The 21714-nt window shown below is 43.3% G+C and overlaps 2 protein-coding genes and 1 long non-coding RNA gene across 3 annotated transcripts in view; 2 read left to right on the forward strand and 1 right to left on the reverse strand.

The window, feature by feature from the left end:
• Positions 1-4129, reverse strand: part of ACYP2 (acylphosphatase 2) — a 33199-nt gene extending 29070 nt beyond the window's left edge. The window contains exons 1-3 of the mRNA XM_048298795.1: positions 3961-4129; positions 3405-3421; positions 1828-1937 (exon numbers count right to left, since the gene is read on the reverse strand). Coding sequence (XP_048154752.1) covers positions 1828-1937; positions 3405-3421; positions 3961-4030 — 197 coding nt within the window. The 5' untranslated portion in view covers positions 4031-4129. The remainder of the gene's footprint in view (positions 1-1827; positions 1938-3404; positions 3422-3960) is intronic.
• On the forward strand, positions 4043-13385 carry LOC125323641. Its single transcript, XR_007202590.1, has 5 exons — positions 4043-4124; positions 4450-4558; positions 5125-5203; positions 10408-10518; positions 11715-13385. It is a non-coding gene; the product is annotated as an uncharacterized LOC125323641 (long non-coding RNA).
• Positions 13386-16279: 2894 nt separating this feature from the next.
• Positions 16280-21714, forward strand: part of PSME4 (proteasome activator subunit 4) — a 43995-nt gene continuing 38560 nt past the window's right edge. Inside the window, exon 1 of the mRNA XM_048297757.1 lies at positions 16280-16503. Within this exon, the coding sequence (XP_048153714.1) occupies positions 16331-16503 (173 nt within the window). The 5' untranslated portion in view covers positions 16280-16330. The remainder of the gene's footprint in view (positions 16504-21714) is intronic.

Here is a 21714-nt window from a genome sequence, read left to right on the forward strand (position 1 = left end):
ATTGATTGACTCTCTTGTTTCTCTGCAAAGTGTTTGGTTTCCTTGAACATGGAGGAGCTCCAAATTTTTAACAAGTGTCATCACAGTGTCTTTAAGTCCTGAAAATCTAAAACACAAACCAGAACCTGCACAAGCAGATGGTGATGGAATTTCTTCCTGATGATTTATCACATTTGGAGTACAAATTACGTTTAGGGTTCTTGGTTTGTATTAACTTTCCACAGCAGAAGCAAGCCCCATTTTGCTGTTTTGTTTTTTAACTATAGCATTTTAAAAAACATTTAAATCTGAGAACAGAGTATTATGAAATTATAGCATTACAAAAAATGCTGAGAAAACCTTTCAGAACCTCAAAACCATTTTGATCTGTTATTCACTAGTACCAGCAGAGAGAAATAAGGGTCTTTCAAAGGAGCAGCTCAGACACGAGAGTTCACTTTTCACAGGCAGCTTTACCAAGTTAATGCCAAAAATAAACTCATTACCTTTTCCATATATTGGAGAGCACAGAGGGAGCAAGGAAAAGTCTTTCTACTTCAGAATTTTACTCCAGGACCCCAAATTTAATAATCCATGCTTCAAAAACCACACTTTGACTTCAGCATTGCTGCATTATTCCCACGTCAGAGGAACACATTGATTTCCAACATGAAATACAGAAGCAGCAACTAGAAGCAACTTTTTATTTGCTCTGGATGCATATTTTTAAACAAAAAAGCAGGACAATAAATAGAAAACAAATCCTGGTTTCTCACAAGGTCAATTTCTGTTCCAAGTTAAATAAAAATATGGCACCAACACAGAAATTCACAAAACACAGAGAGATCAGGATATTAACAAAATTCTTTGAGAAACTAAGTGTAAACTTGATATAAGAAAAAGCGTGATATTCCTCTGGCTTTGTAAATGTTTTGCAGCCCAAGATAAGCAACCTCATGTTAAGCACAAACCCAAAGAAAAAGACTGGAAATCATTTAAAACTCTTGACTAGAAAGTGCAACACTTTTCTGTGCACAAATCCAACTTTTCTTCATCCAAGTTCAGTATTGAAGCAATTCCTGTATGGGAGAGTGTTGGCAGAACATGCACTGCTAATTTCCCATCTGGAAAAGGAAAGTTCTGCCCTCACTCATTCTTTGTTGAGAGAACAAACCCCTGAAGGATTTTTTAAAGTTCCCAACAATCTCCCTGTATACCCTCGCAAAAAAATGATAGTTGGAAGCAATTCAATGGGGCTTTGTGTTTTCTCCAGGCATCATTTCCTCAGTGATAGCTTTAAGCTGGAAACTGGCAATTTCATAATGAAAATTATCACCCATTCATTAAAAGACACCAAAATACTTCAAAACTCATTTCCAAAGGCAGAGACTGCAGGCCTTGGTCAAAATGTGTATTTATGTATTATGGTTTTTTTTAAATCAGGGAAAAAAATTAATATTTAAACACAGTTTCCTTTAAATTGTTTTAAGCACAGACTGAGAAAGCATCTCAAGAAGTTCTTCAATTTTTTTCAAACAAGAGAAGTTTTGATTAATTAAAAAACAGATCTTTAATCACATGAATAAAGGCTTTCTTTTCATTTCACAAGAAATGGGGACGTTAAGGAAATACATTAAACTGTGTGGGTTTAGAAACAAAACCACAGTATTTTCTAAAGCTTAAAGACTACTATACAGCTTAAAGAATGTACCTCCTTACCTCCACACTGAATGAAAACACTGTTACATTACTGAAACATGGATCTACTTGTCACTTTGTATTAAAAACACTTTTGCAAATTAATGACAGTAAGAAAAAAAAAAAAAAAAAGACCACAAAAATACTTACATTTTATTCACTTTCTCTTCTGGGCCCTGAACTTGGCCTGTCACAGTTCCTTGGCTGGTATTTTTAACCCAGCCAACCACTCCTAATTTCTTGGCTTCCTGTTCTGTGTACTGATTTGGGAAATGAGAGAGGACAATCAGTGCCAGCACAGACACCACCAACAGAACACTCAACCCCCCAATTGTATTTGCATAGTTGTAAGAGCTACACCTGAAAAATAAAAATCCATGGGTGATACTCATCTTCAGGCACTCAGATGTTCCCGGCAGCTCTGCAGTTGCAAAAGGCACAGCCCATTTCCCAAAAAGAACAAGATTTCGATCACAAAGGACTCCGCTTACCCCACACCATTCCCTTCTACCTACTTTATTCCTTTCCATAGCTCCTATCACTGCTTATTTGACCTTTCAGCCACCACAGTTTATAAACTCACTAAGTCTGCTATGTGTACAAGCTTCCCAGTTCCTTTCCTCCAGCTCCTTTTCAAGTCCTTTCCACCTGACTTTCACCCTTTAAATTCTACCTCCACCTACTGCATTTCTACTGACAAACAGCAGCAAAGGTCATAATCTAATTACTAGGAAAAAAAAAACAAGCATATTTTTGCAATACCAAAAAGTTATGATTTCCCAGCAACTCATTTGTGATGAAATTCACAAAGAGCAAGAGCCAAACTTCAGGTCTATATGAGCCCATTCCAAAAGACAAAACATGTTTTGGGGTGATTTAGCCAATGAAAAAATGGTGCTAACTATGAAGAGTGTTTTCCAAGGTGATTATGAGCAGCTTCTCCAAACTAATTTGGCCAAAGGCACAGGAATGCAGCTACAAACCTTTTACTCAGTACTGCAGAGCAGCTCAGGACTGGCACTGAGGTGTGTGTTCATGGGGCTCCAGGTCAGCTCAAAATAAGGCACAACAAGCCTGGACTTACCCTTTCTTCCTGACAGAATAACTCAATTCAAGGCAAACTCTACTGCAGTCCTCTATTCATTTCCACTTGGCACTATTTCACAATATATATAAACTATACATAAAAGCTTTCTGATTTAATATTAAGCATGGGCCCCTATTTTGAGACAAAACCAGTGTTCTTACTTTAATTGTGTCCTCTTGTTTCATGGGTTTCCGTGGAATGCAAAGCCACCTGCTGCACATTCAGAGCTGTTGGAGTCACTTGCTCAGGGTATGAGCCACAGAGTGCTTAATCGCAGCACATTTTTTCCACACTAGCCTTCCTTAAATACAGGTACTACGTTGCCATTTGAAAAATTAAACTGAAACACCTTGTTTCAGATTTAACCTTTCTAAAGATTAAGGTGTTACCACATTCTTGTAGCTGTTATATCACGAGTAATCCAAACCACAATCTACACAAGCAACACATTAGTTAGTAAGCTTTTAAAAACCCATTTTAATATAAAACCGTTTTAAATCTACTCACAGTACTTAACCATCCAACCAAGCACTCAAAGTTCAGGCTGGATATATTTACACTCCACAGACCTGCCGCTGTATTTTTAGCACTGGAAATATTATACCATGAAGTATAGCTAGTAAACCCAGCATTGCCTTACCATCCTGAAACAAACACCTAAAAAAGGAAAGAAAAAAAGAAATCAAAATAGCGTGTGAACATATCACCTGCAGGAATTTCAGTATAAAGGGGCAATTTGTGTGCATACAAGTCACCCGTGGCGCCTTATTATGGAAACTTCAGGGACATTAACATTAGGGGAACTGAACAGAACTTGAGTTTGAGCCTTCCCTTCGTCACATGATTATTATCACTTACGTATTTAAGTGTTAATTAAAACGCTGCAGTGTCTGAATGGGAAGGACGGGAGGGGCATTCCCACATACCCGCGCTGACAGAAGCCACGAGCGCAAGTGCGGGGAGTGGGAACTACTCTGGACAGAGCAGCCTGTGCTCCCAAGGGAGCCGAGCCTTAAGGCGGGGGAATATTTACAACAATCTAAAACAAAACCAAAAAAACTTTCCCGACCCGCTGCGAACGCGGCAGCGGCTCCCGCCTCCCCTCAGGCCGCTCCCACCCCGCGCACGCGCGGTGCCACCGCCGCCGCCTCAGCGCGGCGCCCCTCGCCCTCCAAGCGCCGTCAGCCCGCCATTACCTTGCACCCGCCCGAACACTTCGTAATCCACGGATTTGAGCGCGCCGGAGGCCTTGGCCAGGGTGGACATGGCAGCGGCGGAGGAAGAGCCGCTGTTTGCGGCCGCCGGTGCTCCGCGGGCCAGCGGCGCCCGGACGGGAGCGCGAGAGGCTCAAGCTTACCGCGTAAGCGGCCGCCTCACGTGGGGACGGGGCGGGCTACGGCACCCCGGGCAGAGCCCTGAGGGGAAGGGGAGAAGACCTGCGTGTGAGGGAAGAACACCCGATAGCGGCGGGCGGAAACATTGCTCCTCCTGTGAGGGGAAACACACCTGACAGCGAGGGGAGACACAGCTCTTCCCGTAAGGGAAAAACATCGCTTCTCCTGTGAGGGGAGAGCGCCCGACCCCGAGGGCGGGAAACCGCTCCCGCCGTGAGGGACGCGGCCCCGCATCCCTGAGGGGTGGTCCTACGGAGCCCTCATAAGGTGTCATTCCCACATCAATTTCAGGTTAGAAATACCTTGAGAGAACAATGTCTGAACGGGATCGTCTCCTCCTCCAGGGCTGATGCTGCCACATACACACCTGGAGTCCCCACCTCAAGCATCCAGGGCACAGGTGAGCAGCATTAGCTTTTCCCAGGCCTTTACAGGAATCATTGAGGACAAAGTGTGATCCATACGTTGTCGAACTGAGGTAATTTTCCCTGATAAGGTGGGAAATTACATAGTTGAAAACTAAAACATAGGGAAAAAAACCCCCACATTCATCTCAGCAATCCTTCCCTGAATTGAGGCTGAGTTACCAACTTACCTCACATCTCCACTTAACTTAAAAGTTCACCCAGAGTTTTAACAGCCTCTCTCCCCTGTGCTGGGGCAAATGCCAAACTCCTCAGCTGGAGGAGCAGACCCCAGAGAAAGAAAGATCATCACATGCAAACTGTTCACCCAACTTTCAGTGGTATCTATTAGCATTAGCAAACCTTTCTAAAGCTGTCATAACATAATTTCTTTTGTCTACATGCTACATATACAAAAACAAGTAAAAGACTGATTATTTAGTAGGTTGAGTCTCCAAGAACACACCACTGAGGTTTTTCTCTGGTGTGTTCTATGTCTGCTTGAACTTTAACTCTCCCCCCATTATTTGCTTTTTTTTGTAAAAAAACCCCAACTTTTCAGGCAGAATTCTACATTAGAAACAGCATTTATCCAACCTTAAAGACGAACTCTGACTGCTCTCACTCACCAACAGATAAAGGTAAGTTAACAGCAACTTCACAATAAAAGCCAAAATAGTTTTATGTATGCTCTCCATTAAGCAGTTTCCACCCACGTGCAAGTTTGTGTTCTACAGTAATACAGCATAACCTGAGTTGTCCACAGGTTTGGATCTTAAGACTAGAGGGAGGTTCAAAATAAAGTCCTAGAAAAATAATGAAATCACTTTTCCAAGACACACCAGTTAACTAGAGAAACAACCACTCAATTCAGAACAAAACACAAATATTCACATAGAAAAAAAAAAAAAACTTCCAGTATGACAGGGAATAGAAACACAAAGGACAAAACATCATATGCTTTAACTACATAACACATTAAATCAAACCTTTGACTTTCACAGAGATCATACATTTTTCTAATGTGGAATCAGCACCATTTTGTTTTGAAAAAAAGAGGAGGAGAATACAGAAAATCTTTTGTAATTTGCTGCCATCTGGCAGCAGTGAAGAGCAAGACCACTAAAAAATAGATTTACAGTAGCAGTTTATTACACTAAAAAGCCACAGAAGCCTTGAAAGCAGAGCTTATCCTGGTGCTGATGACACTTTGCTATCTGCCGATTCCAGCACTGGCAACAATGACACTTACTATCACTACAGTCTTTGATATTTCATTTATTTGTCATAATATTTTGCCAGTCTTTCCTTAGACAAGTCCAACTTTCTCATTTCATGACAAGTAGCAGAGAACTCCAGAAGATGATAACTGTGAACCATTTAATATTTTGCTGCCTAAACAATCAAAATTAGAAACCAAAGGTTACTCAAACACAGTAATTAGCAAGAGAGCTTTAGCACACAATACTAAGAAATGCAGGCAGCCTGCATGGAGTTCTGAATTGCCCTTCCACTTCCAGCTGTTTATTCCAGGATGGTGGCATTGGCCTAAGGAGAACCAGTTGGCTGCACTTCCCAAAGCTACAGCCAGTTGTAAAAATAACAATAACACAATTCAGCACCAGGCCCTCTGCCCCACCTCTGGGCATAAAGCCTTTAAAAACTCCCAGTATTCACTCCAAGCACAGTAAATCTTTCCAACAACACTGGGTTTTAGCTATGGCATGAAAAAGGCATAGTAAAATTATTATTACTGGAGAACACCACAACCCAACAATAACACCCTTACAGCCAAACACCAGGGAACCACACAAATGTGGCTTTGCAAGGAGCAGCCTTGGCACATCAGTGACAACAATCCTACAGTACCTGGGCAGGTAGAGCCAGGGCTCCCAGCAGAGTCCCTCCAGGAGCAGTAGGCTGGGCCCACAGCTACCACACAGAAGCAAAACCAGGACTGAACACACCCACAATTTAAGGGCAAGAGCTCTGCTCAGCCCTCAGCTTAAGTAGAGCTCCTGCACCAAAGAGCAGAGGGGGCGTGGGTGGGTCCCAGGTGAAGCTGGTTGGGAGCATCAGACCTATGGGTGCCCTTGACTCTGGCCACTATCAATAAAAAGCAATTTGATTAAGGAATGTCAGTTACTAAGCTTTTGGGTTGGTCATTTGAAAGATGTAGGTTCCTTATGTATGCTGTTTGTTCATGTCTGGCGTAGAATAGTTGGAAAACCATTCAAACCTTTCTTTCTTTCTTTCATCACCCACTGCTCCCACTTTCTCTCTGTGTGGCTGTCACCTCACACCGCCGCACACACTTGATGTTTCCCACTCCCAAAAGGACTGCCTTCGGCATTCACATGGATACCCCATCAGGCTCATAACCTCCCACCTTGCTGTCTTGATTCATCCTTCACCTTGTAACTACGCTGCTATTTTTCTGCACCATTCTTAGCTAACCTGGCTCCTCCTCAAACCTGCTGCGATTGCATTTCCCTCTACTGCTACCTTTTATCATAAGAACTTCTTGATGTATCTTTAGCTGTGCAGCTCTGTTTGTCTGAACCAAACTGTAGACCTTATTCACTTCCAAACAGTCCCCAGATGATTTTGATGAGTGTTTCCAAAGGACCCCAAGGCCTCCAGCTAAAAGAAGTTACTGCTTCTGTTGCAGGTTATTGCTGTTACATAGGGAGCATGGAATATCAGGGAAGAAGTTTGGAAGCCATGCAAGCTTAGTTTGACCTTTCCAGCATTTTTTCCTTATTTTCTGTAAAGTGTAATGCACATCAGATTTTATTTTCCTCTCCTTTAAAATAATGTGCTGCCCTTCCTTTCTGTTTTCTTCATCAAGTGAAATTATAAATTTCTTCCCTTTTTCAGTAGCTTTCCTCTTTTGCTCATTACTATGTAATGTTTTCTTCTCCTAAATTGCATTTACCCTTCATTTCTGAATGAAAATGAATGGGTTTGCTACCTCTACTTCAAAGCTGTACAAGCTTCTTCAGGGTCTTTTTTGCAGTCCTTATTTACATAATATCTAAATATACTGAAACCTTTTGTAGGTCTTAATCTCCCAGTTTTTCCTCTTTCTTGGCTATCAGGAACTTTCTTCTTTTTAGCACTACGGATTATATTTGGAAGCCTGAAGGGGAAAACAGGCACAAAGGGGGGGGATTCTTCGAGAGCTTTATTCTGGTGGTTGAGTGATTAATGACTTTATAGATGAATCCGCAGTGTGCCCATAGCACAGGGAGGTGACCTGGTGATAACACTTGTCTGCTGATCCATTTATACTCCAGGATCCAAATCCAGGGACATGGTCCGTGTGGGAAGAATCCTCCACCTGTGCAGCAGCCCCTGAGCAAGGGGAGTGTTGTGCAGGGTACGAGTCACGCCCACACAGATCAGATTTCAGGAGTGCAGCCAAACTTTGTGTGGATGGGACCTAAATTTGTCCCTCGTGCTCCAGAATCCCGGACTGCTTACATAAGGTAACACAAGTGACAGATACAAAATTGTGAGGATGTTATTCTCCTCTGGCTAGACTATACTGTGTAGATTTGGTGTTACTTTGGGAGGGGTTTTTTTGTGTTACATCCTGATTCTGTAGGGCATGAAGACCCCTAAACTGTTTCTCTGAAAGGACCTTTTATTTTTTAAGTTAGGCAAAAAGCCTCTAAACCTCCACCAGTAAAACCACATGAAAACAAAGTTCATTTTTTTTTCAGTCCAAATTAAGCCTTTGAAAGTTTTTCACTGATATATAAAGAAAAGAAAGAATCTTCAGGTAAATCATTCCTAGCTGGTAGTGATGAAATTTTAATCTGAAATCAGAATAAGGAACTAAACCACTGAGTAAATATAAATACTTGCTATGAGGAAATCAGCCCTGGAAACTTGCATCATCACTGCAAAGTTATTTTAAACCATAAAGTGTTGGGAATTAAAACATGAGCATATGAACTGATGTGTCCTATGGCAAAAAAAAATCCCATCTCAAACAAAAATGTGACGGATAAAGTTAAACTATTCAGTACCAAAGCACAGGAACCAGGTGGAATTTGGGGTTAAGTCTGACAGTCCTCTGCTGGTATGAAGGGTCAAGTCAGTCTTGGCTTGATGACTAAATCCAAACACAAACCCACCTACTATAGTGCCTACATTTAAATGGTTTTGATAGGAAAGCAGATTGATCCAGCATTTGATTTATGAAATATCCATTCACAGGAAACTCATTAACATTTGAGGAAAACATTTGAGATTCTGCTGTTATGTTTCCTTTGCTCCACATGCTGAGGAGGAGGATCTGTGGTCATTTAAGGCAGTAAATTTTTTATTCCCATTGAAACATAGGAAATTTAAGCATCACCCTTCCCACGGCCGCCAGAACAATGCTGTCAAATCTGGAGAGGATTCAGGGCTCTACAAAAGATCTAAGAACACACAGAAGAGTGTGGGTTGCTAAAGGAATGGTTTCTCAGGGAGGTGGGTTGACAGCATTACATTTTGCAGCTCTGTGAAACTATTTGATTCATTCTCCTTAATTGCATTCTCAAAAGCAACAAAGAGAAAATAGTGAGTATTTCAGAATCTTGACCTGTATTAGTGCAGCCTGTGCCATCAGGGAAAGTCTCACCGAGTTGATTACTGCTTCACTACTTGGAACTGGGCAACTTCGGGATTTCATTCTCCAATTTTGAACCTGTGGCCAGCTCTTTCCAAAAGTATGATTCAAAGACATTAACTTGTGACAAATTTGGTGAAAATGAGCATCTGGGTGAAGAAAGATGCTCTCTTGTCTTTGAAAGGAGGAATGCTGTCAGACCCGAATTTTCATCCATTTTTATATTACCTTATGGCATCTTCCCCATCCAACCTAGCAAAAACTTCAGTGGTTCTGATAAAACAAGAAGAATCCGCATGATTTTTGTAGACCACACAGGTCTACATAACCATGGATGGCAAAGAGGCCTTGTTATTTTTCACACAGAAAAACTCAGAGCACTAAAAAAATTCTCAGATAAAAAGTTAATGACAATCAAAAGGGAACAACTTCTCACACTGTGCATGAATCAGAAATTACGGCTGAGGAACATGATGCCAGAACAGAATGAGCTTAAAAAGCAGATGAATGAGGGGATGAAAAACCCATTTAGGACTACTAAACTATTAGAATGAAATAGCCTGTGACTCAGGATGTCTGCCTGTGAACTAAGAAAATGGAGAGCATGCAGGGGGGAAGTAAGGTTGTAGCACGCCCAGTTCTTAATCTTTAGTTCTGAGTTTTAGTCTTGTCACAGGAAAATGTTCTTGCACAATTCCACAGCAAAAACTGAGGCCAGTCTGAAAGAAGCTGAAGGCTTTCTTGGAAAAAATAAACGCTTGCAGGGGCTACAGAGAGAAAAAGGCACAGAGCCTGGGAATGTAGTCAGAAAGTAAGACTACCTAAGTGAATATCTAGCTTCAAGAAAAATCAGCGAGGGCACCTGAAGGAAATACTCAACAAAGTAGCTCTGATGGTACCAGCTGCTCCCTGAAAAGCCTCTGGAGAGCTGATGGATGCCATCCTTGCTCTGTGCAGCGCAGGATCGGGTCAGGTGCCCTGGGCAGGGCTGGCTAGGGCTGCACTCAGGGTGCTGCAGATGCTGTGATGCAGAGGGGCTGTGCACATCCAGCTGTTGGGTGCTCTGAACTTGGTAACAACTCTGGCACCCCTGACACCACCCTAAATTCCCTCTGCTCCCAACTTCCCATCTCAAAACTCCCTGCTTTTCAGAGGTGCTAATTTGCTGGGGATATTTGGGGATAACCAGAGTGATTCTGGTCCAGTTTCTTCTAATTTCAGAGCCTGTCAAGCCTCCTGCTAATACCACTCCAGATGCTGATGGCTCTATCTTTCCCAGGCGAAGGGGGCTGGAATCTCCAAGCACAACCATTTTTCCAGCCATGCCTTTGGGTAAGCAGATTAATTCAGAGCATGGCTAGAGGATTTGAGCAGGCATTTTGCAAAGCCAAGAAAGCATGAATCAAGTTCTGTATCCATCCATTGCAAGGCTACTGAAAAAGAAAACACGTGTGGGTTGTAGTGGTATCACAGCCACAGTGAACGCCTACCAGATTGTCCTGCAGAGCCCTCTCTGGAGATTACAAGCTGTCTTTCCTGCTCTTTTTGTTCAAGGCAGATTCTGTTTCTCACTTGAGTTTTCTAAACATCCTGAGCTCTTTCACCCAGGTCTCAGTGCTTTGCCCAGCAGAAGGGGCAAATCCAGGGCTGCTGGATTTGTACTAAGCAAGGCTCAGTTTTCCACTGGGCTTGGCCTCGAAGTAACAACACACAAATGTGGCAAAAGCAACTTTTCCCTTTCCCTGGGATATCCCTGAATTTACAGGCCTACTGTGCTCTTTAGTTGGAACATTCCTTCTGTCCTAAACAGCCTTTCTGACAGTTTTATTTCCAAGCCTGTAAGGAAGTATTAATTTACAGTCATTGTTTCACCTTGAACTCTTCTAAATGGGATACCTGGGACAATAATAAACCAATTTACAATTCCTTGGATCCTGGTGTTAGTCAGCAGGCCCAGCACTGCCATAATCATGCCCCTGGCATAATTACACTTATTATCCCCACGTTACCAAGGCATAGACATAAACAACATGCCAGGTTAGACCAAATGAACACCAGAGAGCTCCAGGTTTGTTCCATGTGATCCTCCCAAAGGTTTCTTAATCTGCTGGGTGTCTCCCTAACACCCCGTGAGAGAAGCTGCTGCTTTAGAAAGGTACAAAAAAAGTCTCCTGTGCAGATTCCATGTACAAAACCACGCAGCCAGGAGCAAAGGAAAGCTAATTCTTTAGCAGAAGAGAAAGGATTGGTTGCTTAAGGGAATATTTAAGTGAGCTTGCTTCTCCTCCAGAATTCATAAATATTTAAATACTGCTGATTCACATGTCCAAACACTGAACATACAATCCACCCACAGAATTAAAGCCTGAACAACCACTTGAGCCATGGCCATGATAAACACAATTATTTGTGCTGAATGCTGCTTGAAACAAGGCTGAAAATCTGAGCAATGATTTTTTGCTATTTTCTTTGTCCTTGATTGGGAAAAACAGACCTTATATATGTTTTTTTATTTTCTTTTTAAATAGACATTGCCAGTTTTTCAGCTTGACAAGGAACAGACAAACCAGAAAACTGCAGATGAAGCTGCAACAGATGCATTTGCCACTTAAAGACAATTAATATGATCAGCTACCCAGGCACTTGGGGTAAGGTGTGTCACAATCCTCTCTGGCAAACACAGGGCCGCTGCCCAAGTCCATAATGAGCAGTTTCTGTGTCAGTGACTGCAGGCTGCCAAGGGACTGTGTTTCTTTGATTTCCTAGAACAGCAGAATCCCTAGGAATGACCTTTGCAAGTTCACTGTCATCACATGCTCCTCTGGGGCTGGTTTCTGTTTGGCACGAGACTGAGACAGAAAAGTCCATCTCAATGGCTCAAGAGGAACAGAAAAAAACCCTAATGTGTCTTTCCCCAAAGTTGGCTGCATTTCTGTCATGTCCAAGGAATTATTATTTATTTCAAATAGCTGTGAGTAATTTGGAAAGAACCTCTTACAAAGAGGCTCAAGTCTATTGCTTTTGCTCCCCGCCGGCACAATAGTTTCCAGGGATATCTTTGGGAGTTTCAGACATGTACAGGAAACAGCCTGTCAGAGGCAGAATCTCTGCTGTGGATTTGGGGCAATTATGCTTTCCAAATCTTAGGCAATAAGGGACCAAAAGAGAACAAATCCAGAGAGTGGAGAGGAAAAACCACTCTTGCTACAAATTAATTTATTTCACCAAGGAGAATTGAGGTTCTTGTACAAACAAAGACTGTCCATTGTAAGCACAGTAACACATTAAGTTCAGTTGGAAAAGAGCAGAGGCCAAACAATATCTTGTGAATGGATATAATTGAGGATGGATTTAACTCTCATAAACAGAACCACTGGGAATGTAAAGTGAAGGATAATGCTGCACATATTTGGTCAGCTTTGTCTATGTAGTAAAGATTTACAAATTATGAAGGTGCCCATAATAGCATTTTAACCCCTTCACAAGGTCCTCTTATTTCTGCTCAAGGAATGTTCCACTTACATTAGAACACACAGATCCAAACAGGCATTGCAGAAAAAGAACAATATTCAGCGTATGTGCTGTAGGTGACACTGAACCCGCCTCCCCATCCAACTTGAAACATATCATGGAGTATTTAGACAGCCTTATTTTAGGGACCTAAAATTAGTTCCTCTGAATCACACTTTAGAAGAACCTATTTTTGTCCCATACTACACAGGAAACTTAAGTTCTTCATTCAGATGCTGTAATTACTCTTGCCCTCATCCCCCAAATAGACAAATTCCCTGTAAAATAGAAGTTTATGTGACAGGGATGTTTCTGAGTTGCCTCTTGGCACCTTTCAGTGCCAGCTTTGGATGACCGACCTGTTTAGAAACACGGGGCTGAGGGAAAGTCTGAGGAGCCTCATAAAAAAGCAGGCTATTCCTCTTTATTTCTGTAGTGGGGCTTTGTGAGATATGGGGCTCATAGACCTGGACAGGTATGATACAGGTAATATGAAGCTCCTGTTGGATTGGCTATCCTTTTCCAAACTGTACAATCATAGAATCATAGAATGGTTTGGGTTGGAGGGGACGTTAAAGCTCATTCTTGTAACCACTGCCATGGGCAGGGGCACCTTCCACTATCCCAAGTTGCTCCAAGCCCTGTCCAACCTGGCCTTGGACACTTCCAGAGGTGGAGCAGCCACAGCTTCCCTATGCCAGGGCCTCCCCAACCTCACAGGGAAAAATTTCTGGTGTGCATCTAAGCTAAACGTACTCTTTCAGTTTGAAGCCATCCCCCCTCGTCCTGTCACTACAGGTCCTTGTAAAATGTCCCTCTCCATCTTTCTTGTAGTCTCCCTTCAGGTGCTGGAAGGGCCTCAGGTACTGAAAAACACATAGAAGCCTTTCACTCAAAAATGATCCAACTTTTAACTTGGGTGGGAAAGGACAGATGGGTCACTAAGGAAAACATCTGTGCTAAGTAGTCACTGGAGAGCTGAGGCAGCAGGAAGCAGGGTTAAAGCTGAGTGACAAGATTCCCAAATCCCTGTGCCAGTGCTGGTGCTGGCTGCCCTCGGGCATCGCCCAATGAGGGAACATGTGAACAACCCCCAGCGTGACCTACGCCACTGTCAGCACTCAAAGTTTCTCATGAATGGGGAGATTGTGTTTTCTTCACTACACCACTCGGATTCATCAATTCTCAGGAGGCAATGCCAAAACCAACAGGTGGCTGCCGTATTTGGGTTGCTGGCAATTCATATTCCTCCTACTTAATAGGAGAGGAAGAAGCTGTTGATGTGAAGTGGCACAGACGGGTCCTGTGTTATGAAAGCCCCGTCCTTCATCATCTGACTCGGGAACCAAATGTGCTCTCACACACTGCTGCAGCCAAAACATATTGCAAACTTGAACAACACATTTATTTTTGACTCACTTGGCAAAATGTATCATTTTTTTTCTCCTTTTAAAGAGCAGAATGGTGGCATAGCAGGGAGGGGAAAAGGATTAGTTTTTTAATAATTACTAAATGTAATTAGTAAATGAATCAATATGCAGAAAATACATTCAAAATGCAAGTACTACAGGTATGCTTACTACTGTAACTATGAATGGAGCCGGAATCTCCTTTGCCTGTGTTTCAGTCTCTGAAAACAGGAATGGAGGAGATCAGATGAGTTAGTAGGATGGCTGTCAGAGGTGCTGATGGCATAACTTTGCATGTTTTTCCCCAAAAGGTGTTTAATTCCGGTGAAAGGCACTCGTGTCTGAGGCCACAGCTGAGAAGGCAGCTTGTTGGCTTAAACAAAACAGGCTCCCTGAGGTCAGAGGTGTTCATTCACATGCCAAATACTCCAAAATGCCTGAAAAATCAAGGCTCAGTTTTAACTTGGGCTAGAAAGGGCAGGAGTTACTTTTTATAACATGGCTACAAAGCAACAGAACGCAGCTGCGAAGCTCCTGATGTATGCCAACTTCAATTTCTGAACAATTTCTGAATTCTGATATTTTTCCCCTCCAAGTCCAAACAAATTCTGCATGCTTCAAATTTGACAAACGCTTTCCCACATTGGAAATGTCTGAACAAATCACCATTTTGATTATCCAGAATTGCCTCTAAGTGACAGAAAATAAATAATTTTAGACTTTTCAGTTTAAATGCACACATATTTTCACTTACCCTTTTCACTAACCATAGGTATTGGTTTTTTATTACAGCTTTTGGGCCAATTTATTATCCTTGACTGAATTGGTGAAAAAACTATTAAATTCATATTGTTTATTCCTGTTTTCACCAGAAAAACACTAAACGAAGATGTACTTTATCCCCACAGAAATCTGACTATGATCAAGTTTCATTTTTAATTCAAACCAGAAAGGGCAGAAATTCATCTATGAATTGTTTTGCCTCATGTAGATATGAGGCAACACAACTGAAAAGCCCCTGTGAAAGATGGCAACAACATTAGCGAAGTCCAGCTATTTTGTAATCATGTAAAAGTTGATAGATGGGATATGACATCCTGTGATACAAAATCTTCTACAAATGGAAGGGTTTCAGAAGGATGGGACGGTAAACAAAATCCTGGTGCTTCCTTTATTAAAAACATGGGTCTAGGAGGGTGGAAAAAGTAGATGATGTAAGTGCACTCCTCGGGAAGATGCCATGATGCCTTTGCCTGTCACACTTAGGTTTTCTGTGGCATTTCTTCTCTCCCTATCATATTCCACAATTTAGTTAGCCTTTTTTTTTTTTTTTTAATTTTAAGCAGAGCTAGTTTGAGCATAAAGATCAAAAAACAGGATTTACCCTTGTCAGTAGCTCTAAATCTAATCAGTTTGCAGCTGTTGTATGGCCACGATGTAATTCTTGAGGGGAAATTCAATTACATTAGGACAGCTGGAGATAACAGCTATCAGTGCTGTTATCACATATCCCTCAGCAGTTTATCCCACACCCACGGCCCGCGGGCGAGCTCTGCTCTCCTGACTAGCTTTATTATTTCAAATAAGCCTCTTAGGCAGCCGCGCAATCTGCTATCAAACTCCGGGGCTAATTACAGCACCACCGAATCAATTAGGCTGGCAAAGACCTCGGAGATGGTCATCGAGTCCAGCCTATGGCCCGACGCCTCCGTGTCGGCCAGACCACGGCAGTGAGCGTTCGGTCTGTGCCTGCACCTCTCCAGGGATGGGGACTGCCCCGTTATCTCCAGCACCCGCCCCATCCCCACCTCACACCGAGTATTTCTGAGCGAGGACTAACGCTTGATTCCCTCCCGATGAGAGCAGTCGGTGCGCGAATGCTTTCACTCCGAATTAAGCGTCCAGGTGGCGGCACCTTTGGGAGAAGGGCTTTTTAACAAACCGCAAAGCCGCAGAGCGCGAACCCTGAACTCGGGCGGGTGCCGCGGCCTTTCCGCCCCCTCCTCGCGGCGGTGCCCAAGAGGACCCGCAGGGACAGCGCCGTGGCCGCCCCCGGTAGAGCCCCAGCCCCGGCCCTGCGCCCTCCGCCCGGGCCGGCCCGGTGCCCGCGGAGCACCCGGAGCCGCCCCGGGCCCGCCTTCCGCCGGAAGTGAGCGGCGCGGAGCCGAGCGGGGCGGGCGGGGCGCGGCGGCCGCGGTCACCGGCCCTCCCCGGGCAGCGCCGACATGGCCCGGCCGCCGCAGAAGGAGATCGTCTACAACAAGCTGCTGCCCTACGGCGAGCGTCTGGAGGCAGAGGCCGCCCGCTTCCTGGCGCACATCAAGGGCAACCTGGCCCGCGCCGTGCAGCTGCAGGAGCTCTGGCCCGGCGGGCTCTTCTGGACCAGGAAGCTCTCGACGTGAGTGCCGGGGCGGGACGGGGAACGGGGCCTCGGGCTGCGAGCGGCGCGTCAGTCCCTCGCCTTGCCTTGCCTTGCCTTGCCTTCGCTCGCCGAGCCGTGCCCTGCCCGCCGGGAGCGCCTCCCGCATAACGGAACCGCCGGCGCCCGGCCGGGCCGGGGCTCCCGGCCGCTGTCCCGTCCCCGCCTTACACAAGGCCGGCGCTTCCACATCGGAAACGGGGACAAAGGTGGCTCCGGCCGCAGGAGCTCGCCTGCTGCCTCTGAAACTTCCGAATTCTACGAGTTAAGCGCTTGTGCGTTTAACTCGTGCTTTTATTTTTAATACGTGTATATTTTTTAATGCCTGCTTGGCTACCTGTTTCACCTCTCCCCTTCTTAAGCAAGTGGTGGTTGATACAATCTCCGTGTAACTTCTGCTTTAGGGACACGAAGTCTTTCTCAAGACAGGCGATTTGTTGGGTCAGTGCTGGCAGGATTAAATTCTGGCTTAATGCTGTATAAACACCGCTGGTGCCCTTGATATCTTGGCTGTACTCTGGCGTGGAGTAGTTTGTGCTGATGTTGGCCGTGCTGTGTGCTGGTAAGATGGTTTTTATACAGATAAACCCTCGGTGGTTTCATAGATAGCACCGAGTACTGCATAGGTTTCTCCTCGTGAATTTTACAAAGTGACCCTATTTTATTCGGGACACTCTGGCGCTAGGTATGGCATCATATGGCAGTGAGTCCTGTAGCTTCAATCAGTAAATTCTGTGGATGTTTATCATGTTTGTTGCTGAACGCTGTGTGTGCCTTCACAAACAGCGTTTCCTGTGTGCCAGAAGCAACGAAATACGTGTGTTTTGAACCGTTTTGAAACGCTCGCTTACAACTTCCCTCCTTACACAAGTCCTTTTTTTATAATACTAATTGAGAATTTAATATACATTTGTCAGTCAAAGCCTGTTAGGTACGACTGTATTGGAATATAAGCGCCTTTCTGTTTCCCAAGAGGCAGTCTTAGATAGAATTACAGTGGTGGTTGCAAAATGACTCACATGTTTGTGTTATGTGACAGTTTGAACCTGCTTGGAACTAGTTCAACACTGCTTCCCTTCCCACCCCCCAGCCATCTGCCAACTCATACTGGTTTCAGTGGTACCCGTTGCCTGTACCTGTGGTGGAACTTCCTATTCCCATCGAGTTGAAATAAACTTAGGAGTCCCTACAGTGAGAAAGATTGGCTTTAGCTAAATAGGCTGAGTAGGCACAGAAATTCATTCAAAGTGTGCCTTAGAAACACCCTGTTACTCACTCTGTAAATGGCAATTGCTGTTACCACTTCAGGCTCCAGGGCAGTGAATTTGGCCTGTTGGGAACCACTGCTGTGCTGCTTTATGAATCATAGAAAGGTCAGCAGGCTCCAATTTGTGGTTTTCCACCTACTCTTTGAAGTTTGAATTCATTGTGAGTGTTTGCAGCTTGTCTGATGCCTGTTAGTACCATGGTTTTCTTTGCAGCATTTTAGATACAGGGAGGCTCTGAGTGTGTTTGGTGTGGGCAGGGAAGGAAATAGTGGGCTTGGTGTAAAAAATAAGTTGGTGTAGTTAATGTGAGAGATGTGTTGCTGCTCGGTTTGACTTGACAAAGTACTTCTAGGGATAAAAGGCTGAGATAATCGGGATTGTTCAGCCTGGAAAAGGGAAAGACCAGGGCAACCTAATTGTGGCCTTCCAGTACCTGAAGGAAGCAGGCAAGAAAGGTGGAGAGGGACTATTTGTAAGGGTCTGGAGTGCCAGGACAAGGGGGAATGGCTTCAAACGGCCAGAGGGCAGGGTCAGATGGGATATTGGGAAGGAATTCTTCCGTGTGAGGGCGGGGAGGCCCCTGGATCCCTGGGAGTGTCCAAGGCCAGGTTGGATAGAGCTTGGAGCGCCCTGGGATAGTGCAAGGTGCCCCTGCCCATGGCAGGGGGTGGAACTGGTTGGGCTTTAGGGTTTCTTCCCACTCAAACCATTCCATGATGCTATGAAATACGTTAGTATAAGTTCAGACATAGATAAAACACTTCCAGCCATGTGGTGTTCATGACAATATAATCCAGTCTGTACTCTCTCGATAGTCAGGGACTCATGTCCAAATTGACTTGCTCCCTTTTTCCCTTCTGGAAAAAGCTATAATTAGTAAAATGGAAATGCTCAGAATCTTCATAATGGCATGATGGCTGCTTAGATTTGTTGTCGATGTCTGAATTGCAAAGGCTGGAATTCTTGCAGTATTCTGTGAAATAATTTGTCTTTATTTACTGTACTGATACAAATGTTAATACAAACTGGGATATGTGTACATATGAATGAGCAAAGCAAACAGTGGCATGCAGATGATACACCTGCATAGTTACACCTCCTCAGCTTTGTACAACTCTGTGCCATAGGAGAGAATGAAAGTGAAACTCGAGTCTTTTTTTGAGTTAAAGATTTGAGAGCTCTTTCATGGTGGCAGCTGAATTGTGTATTTTTTATACCCCCCACAGCTGGAACCATGACTTGCACATATTTATCTTCTGACCAGCTGTTTCTGCTGTCTGATGTCACGAACTGAGTAGGGAGGGGGGACAGAAAAGAGGCAGAATAGGAGTTTATCAGACAAAATGCCTGTAAGCTGATTTGAATAATTCTTTTATGGGTCTTTTTCAGTGGTGACAACTGGTTCTTTTGGGGGGTGTGTGTGGACTGTGGTGAGAGAACTTTCTCTCCTGTGAGGAGAGTAACTTATGATTTGATGAGGCTTCCAAAGCAAGTAAAACTTGCCTCAGAGACTGGCAGTTAAATCTGTAACAATTGCTCCAAGATTCCTTCAGCTTTGGCTGGTAAAAGCTTGTAAAATACTAACTGGGTTGTGAAAGCAGAAGGATGAATCTCGGCTTGCCACAGCATGTGTGGGAAAAGCAGGTTGCATCAAAATAATTTGCTTAACTGGCCTTGCTCCATAAGTTTTTATGGTCTCCAGGTCAGCAGTAGCTACTGTCTCAACTTCTCCCTCCTTCATGATTTATGGATTGTTCTAAAAATTAAAAAAAAACCCTAAATATAGTCAGTAAATGAGCATATTAATATAATACAGACATTTCATGGTTACTGTACATGGAGTTAACTCTGCCGCCAGGCAAACACACAAATGCCTTTCTGTGCTTTCTGCTCCAGCAGTCAGTGTGAAGCTGAGGGACTCAGTTGCTGTCCCTGACAATGTTATTTTATGTGCTTGTCAGGTGTAGACTTACAAAATTACATTCAACTGTCTTGCTGTAAGATGTGGAAAAAATGCAGCTCAACTGGAAGGAGAATGACAGGACGCAAGGTTACAGTGAGGATGGAAATGTTTCCATGGGACTCAGCCAAGTATTTTAATCACTATTGCCTAAAAGTCTTGTTTGATATCTTTCTCTCATCTTTATCAGGGAAATAGAAGCTTTCTTTGGCTGTGTGAGGGATGTGTGTGCTGTGTACATGTACATGTGATTTAAGCAGTCCTGCTGAGCATGATTCATTGCTTTTCACATCATTTGTCAAAAACTGAGATTTAAACCAGTCGTGATCCTGTCCTGTGTGTTAGGAAATGCAGATGGAGAGCCAGGAATTTAGGAGAGTGTGTTGTTCGGCTTCTGGAGGAGAGGTAATTTTTAACTGTAACAGAGCAGCCAACTTTCTAGGGCAGTTTAGGATGGCCACATGATATGATTGTACACTTCCTAAAAATAGGCCTATTGTACTTGAGGAGGGAGAGATTGGATACCAGCACTCCGAGATTGGGGAATTGGCTTTATGGTTTTCTTTTTTCTTTTCTTTTCTTTTTTTTTTTTTTTTTTTGTCATCTCCAGAGACCTTGTACTCTGTGTAGAAAGGCTGGAGTTGGAAACAGAATTTTCACTTCTTAATCATGTTTTTTTGGTTGTGTGGGTGGGTTTTATTTGTTGGTTTTTTGGGGTTTTTTTTCAATGTAGCTGAACCCAGGGGACCAGCACAATGAAGGACAATCAGTTTATCATTTTTGCAGGATAAGAACTCTTAAAACCTCAAAGGAATCAAAAAGGCAGTGGATTTAAGATTTCAAGTGTCATCTCAATGTAGTATTATCTGCTTTCAGAAGTCTTATTTTTTATTTTGCAACAATTTAGTTTTAGATTTCCCCCCCCAAATAACCCAATTATCCTGAAGAGACACCATTTCTATGATGCACATTATCTGTCTGATTAGCCCCTGGACACTCTTCAGGGCTCATGAAGTTCTGCCTCTATTCTTTTATTTAGTAATGGTGATATTTCATCCCTTCTGAGGGGATATTCTGAAAACATTGCAGTTTCCCTCTGATAGATTCTACTTGTTTAATCTTGAGGAAAAGGCTGAGCACCCCTTTCTAGAAGTATTTATTTTCTGCTACTGCCTTAATGCTCAGCTGGATTAATACAAATAATTGACCTCTTTCAGCTCTGCTTCCCTCCTACATAAAGAAGCTATAAAATATGGGAGCAATTTGGCACAAAGTCCTGCTGCTTGGGCATAGTGACATCTTTGTGTTCAGCGTGTTTCTGTGTACTTTACTCCTTTCTTAATTAAACAGCATTTTGTGTAGCAGAGCTGTTGTTAGAAAATGTCAAGAAGGAGAACCAGCCAAACATTTTATTTTTAGTTATATATAGCAATGCTGGCAGATAAATTGGATCTCTGTGTTTCTTTGTAGTTAAAACTTATTTTCCAGGCTTCTGCAGTTTCTTTTTTTTTTTTTTTTTTTAATCATGAATGTTTCACCCATTTTTTTTTCTCTGAGGATTCTTTTTGCATGTCTTTTTTAGGCATGTGAAAAGTGTAGGTGTTCAGCTCTTGGTGGTGTAGTTCTGTAGGTAGGTAGTGTCTCTGGTCAATCCAGATTATTTAGGTTCCTGTGGTGGAAAAGTGAGTTGTCCTGTATTTTGTTTGTTTCCTTCTGTGTTTTAAGTAAGTACAACGTTGAAATGAACATTAGTGAAAACACTGCCCATCAAATGTAAACATCCCCCCTTGAACTTGACAGGAAAAAGGAAATGGAATGCAGCTTTCTTCTGAATCTTTAAGAATAGTCAGAGCTGTAATAAAGAGGGAAGTTGCCTCCCAGTGAGCAGTAATTTACAGATGTGCCACACCTAAAATGCTCTGCTAGCGCCTTATATAAGTTTTGCTGGTGCAGAATATCTTT

Source organism: Corvus hawaiiensis, chromosome 3 (genome assembly GCF_020740725.1).
Source record: "Corvus hawaiiensis isolate bCorHaw1 chromosome 3, bCorHaw1.pri.cur, whole genome shotgun sequence".
NCBI lineage: Eukaryota > Metazoa > Chordata > Aves > Passeriformes > Corvidae > Corvus > Corvus hawaiiensis.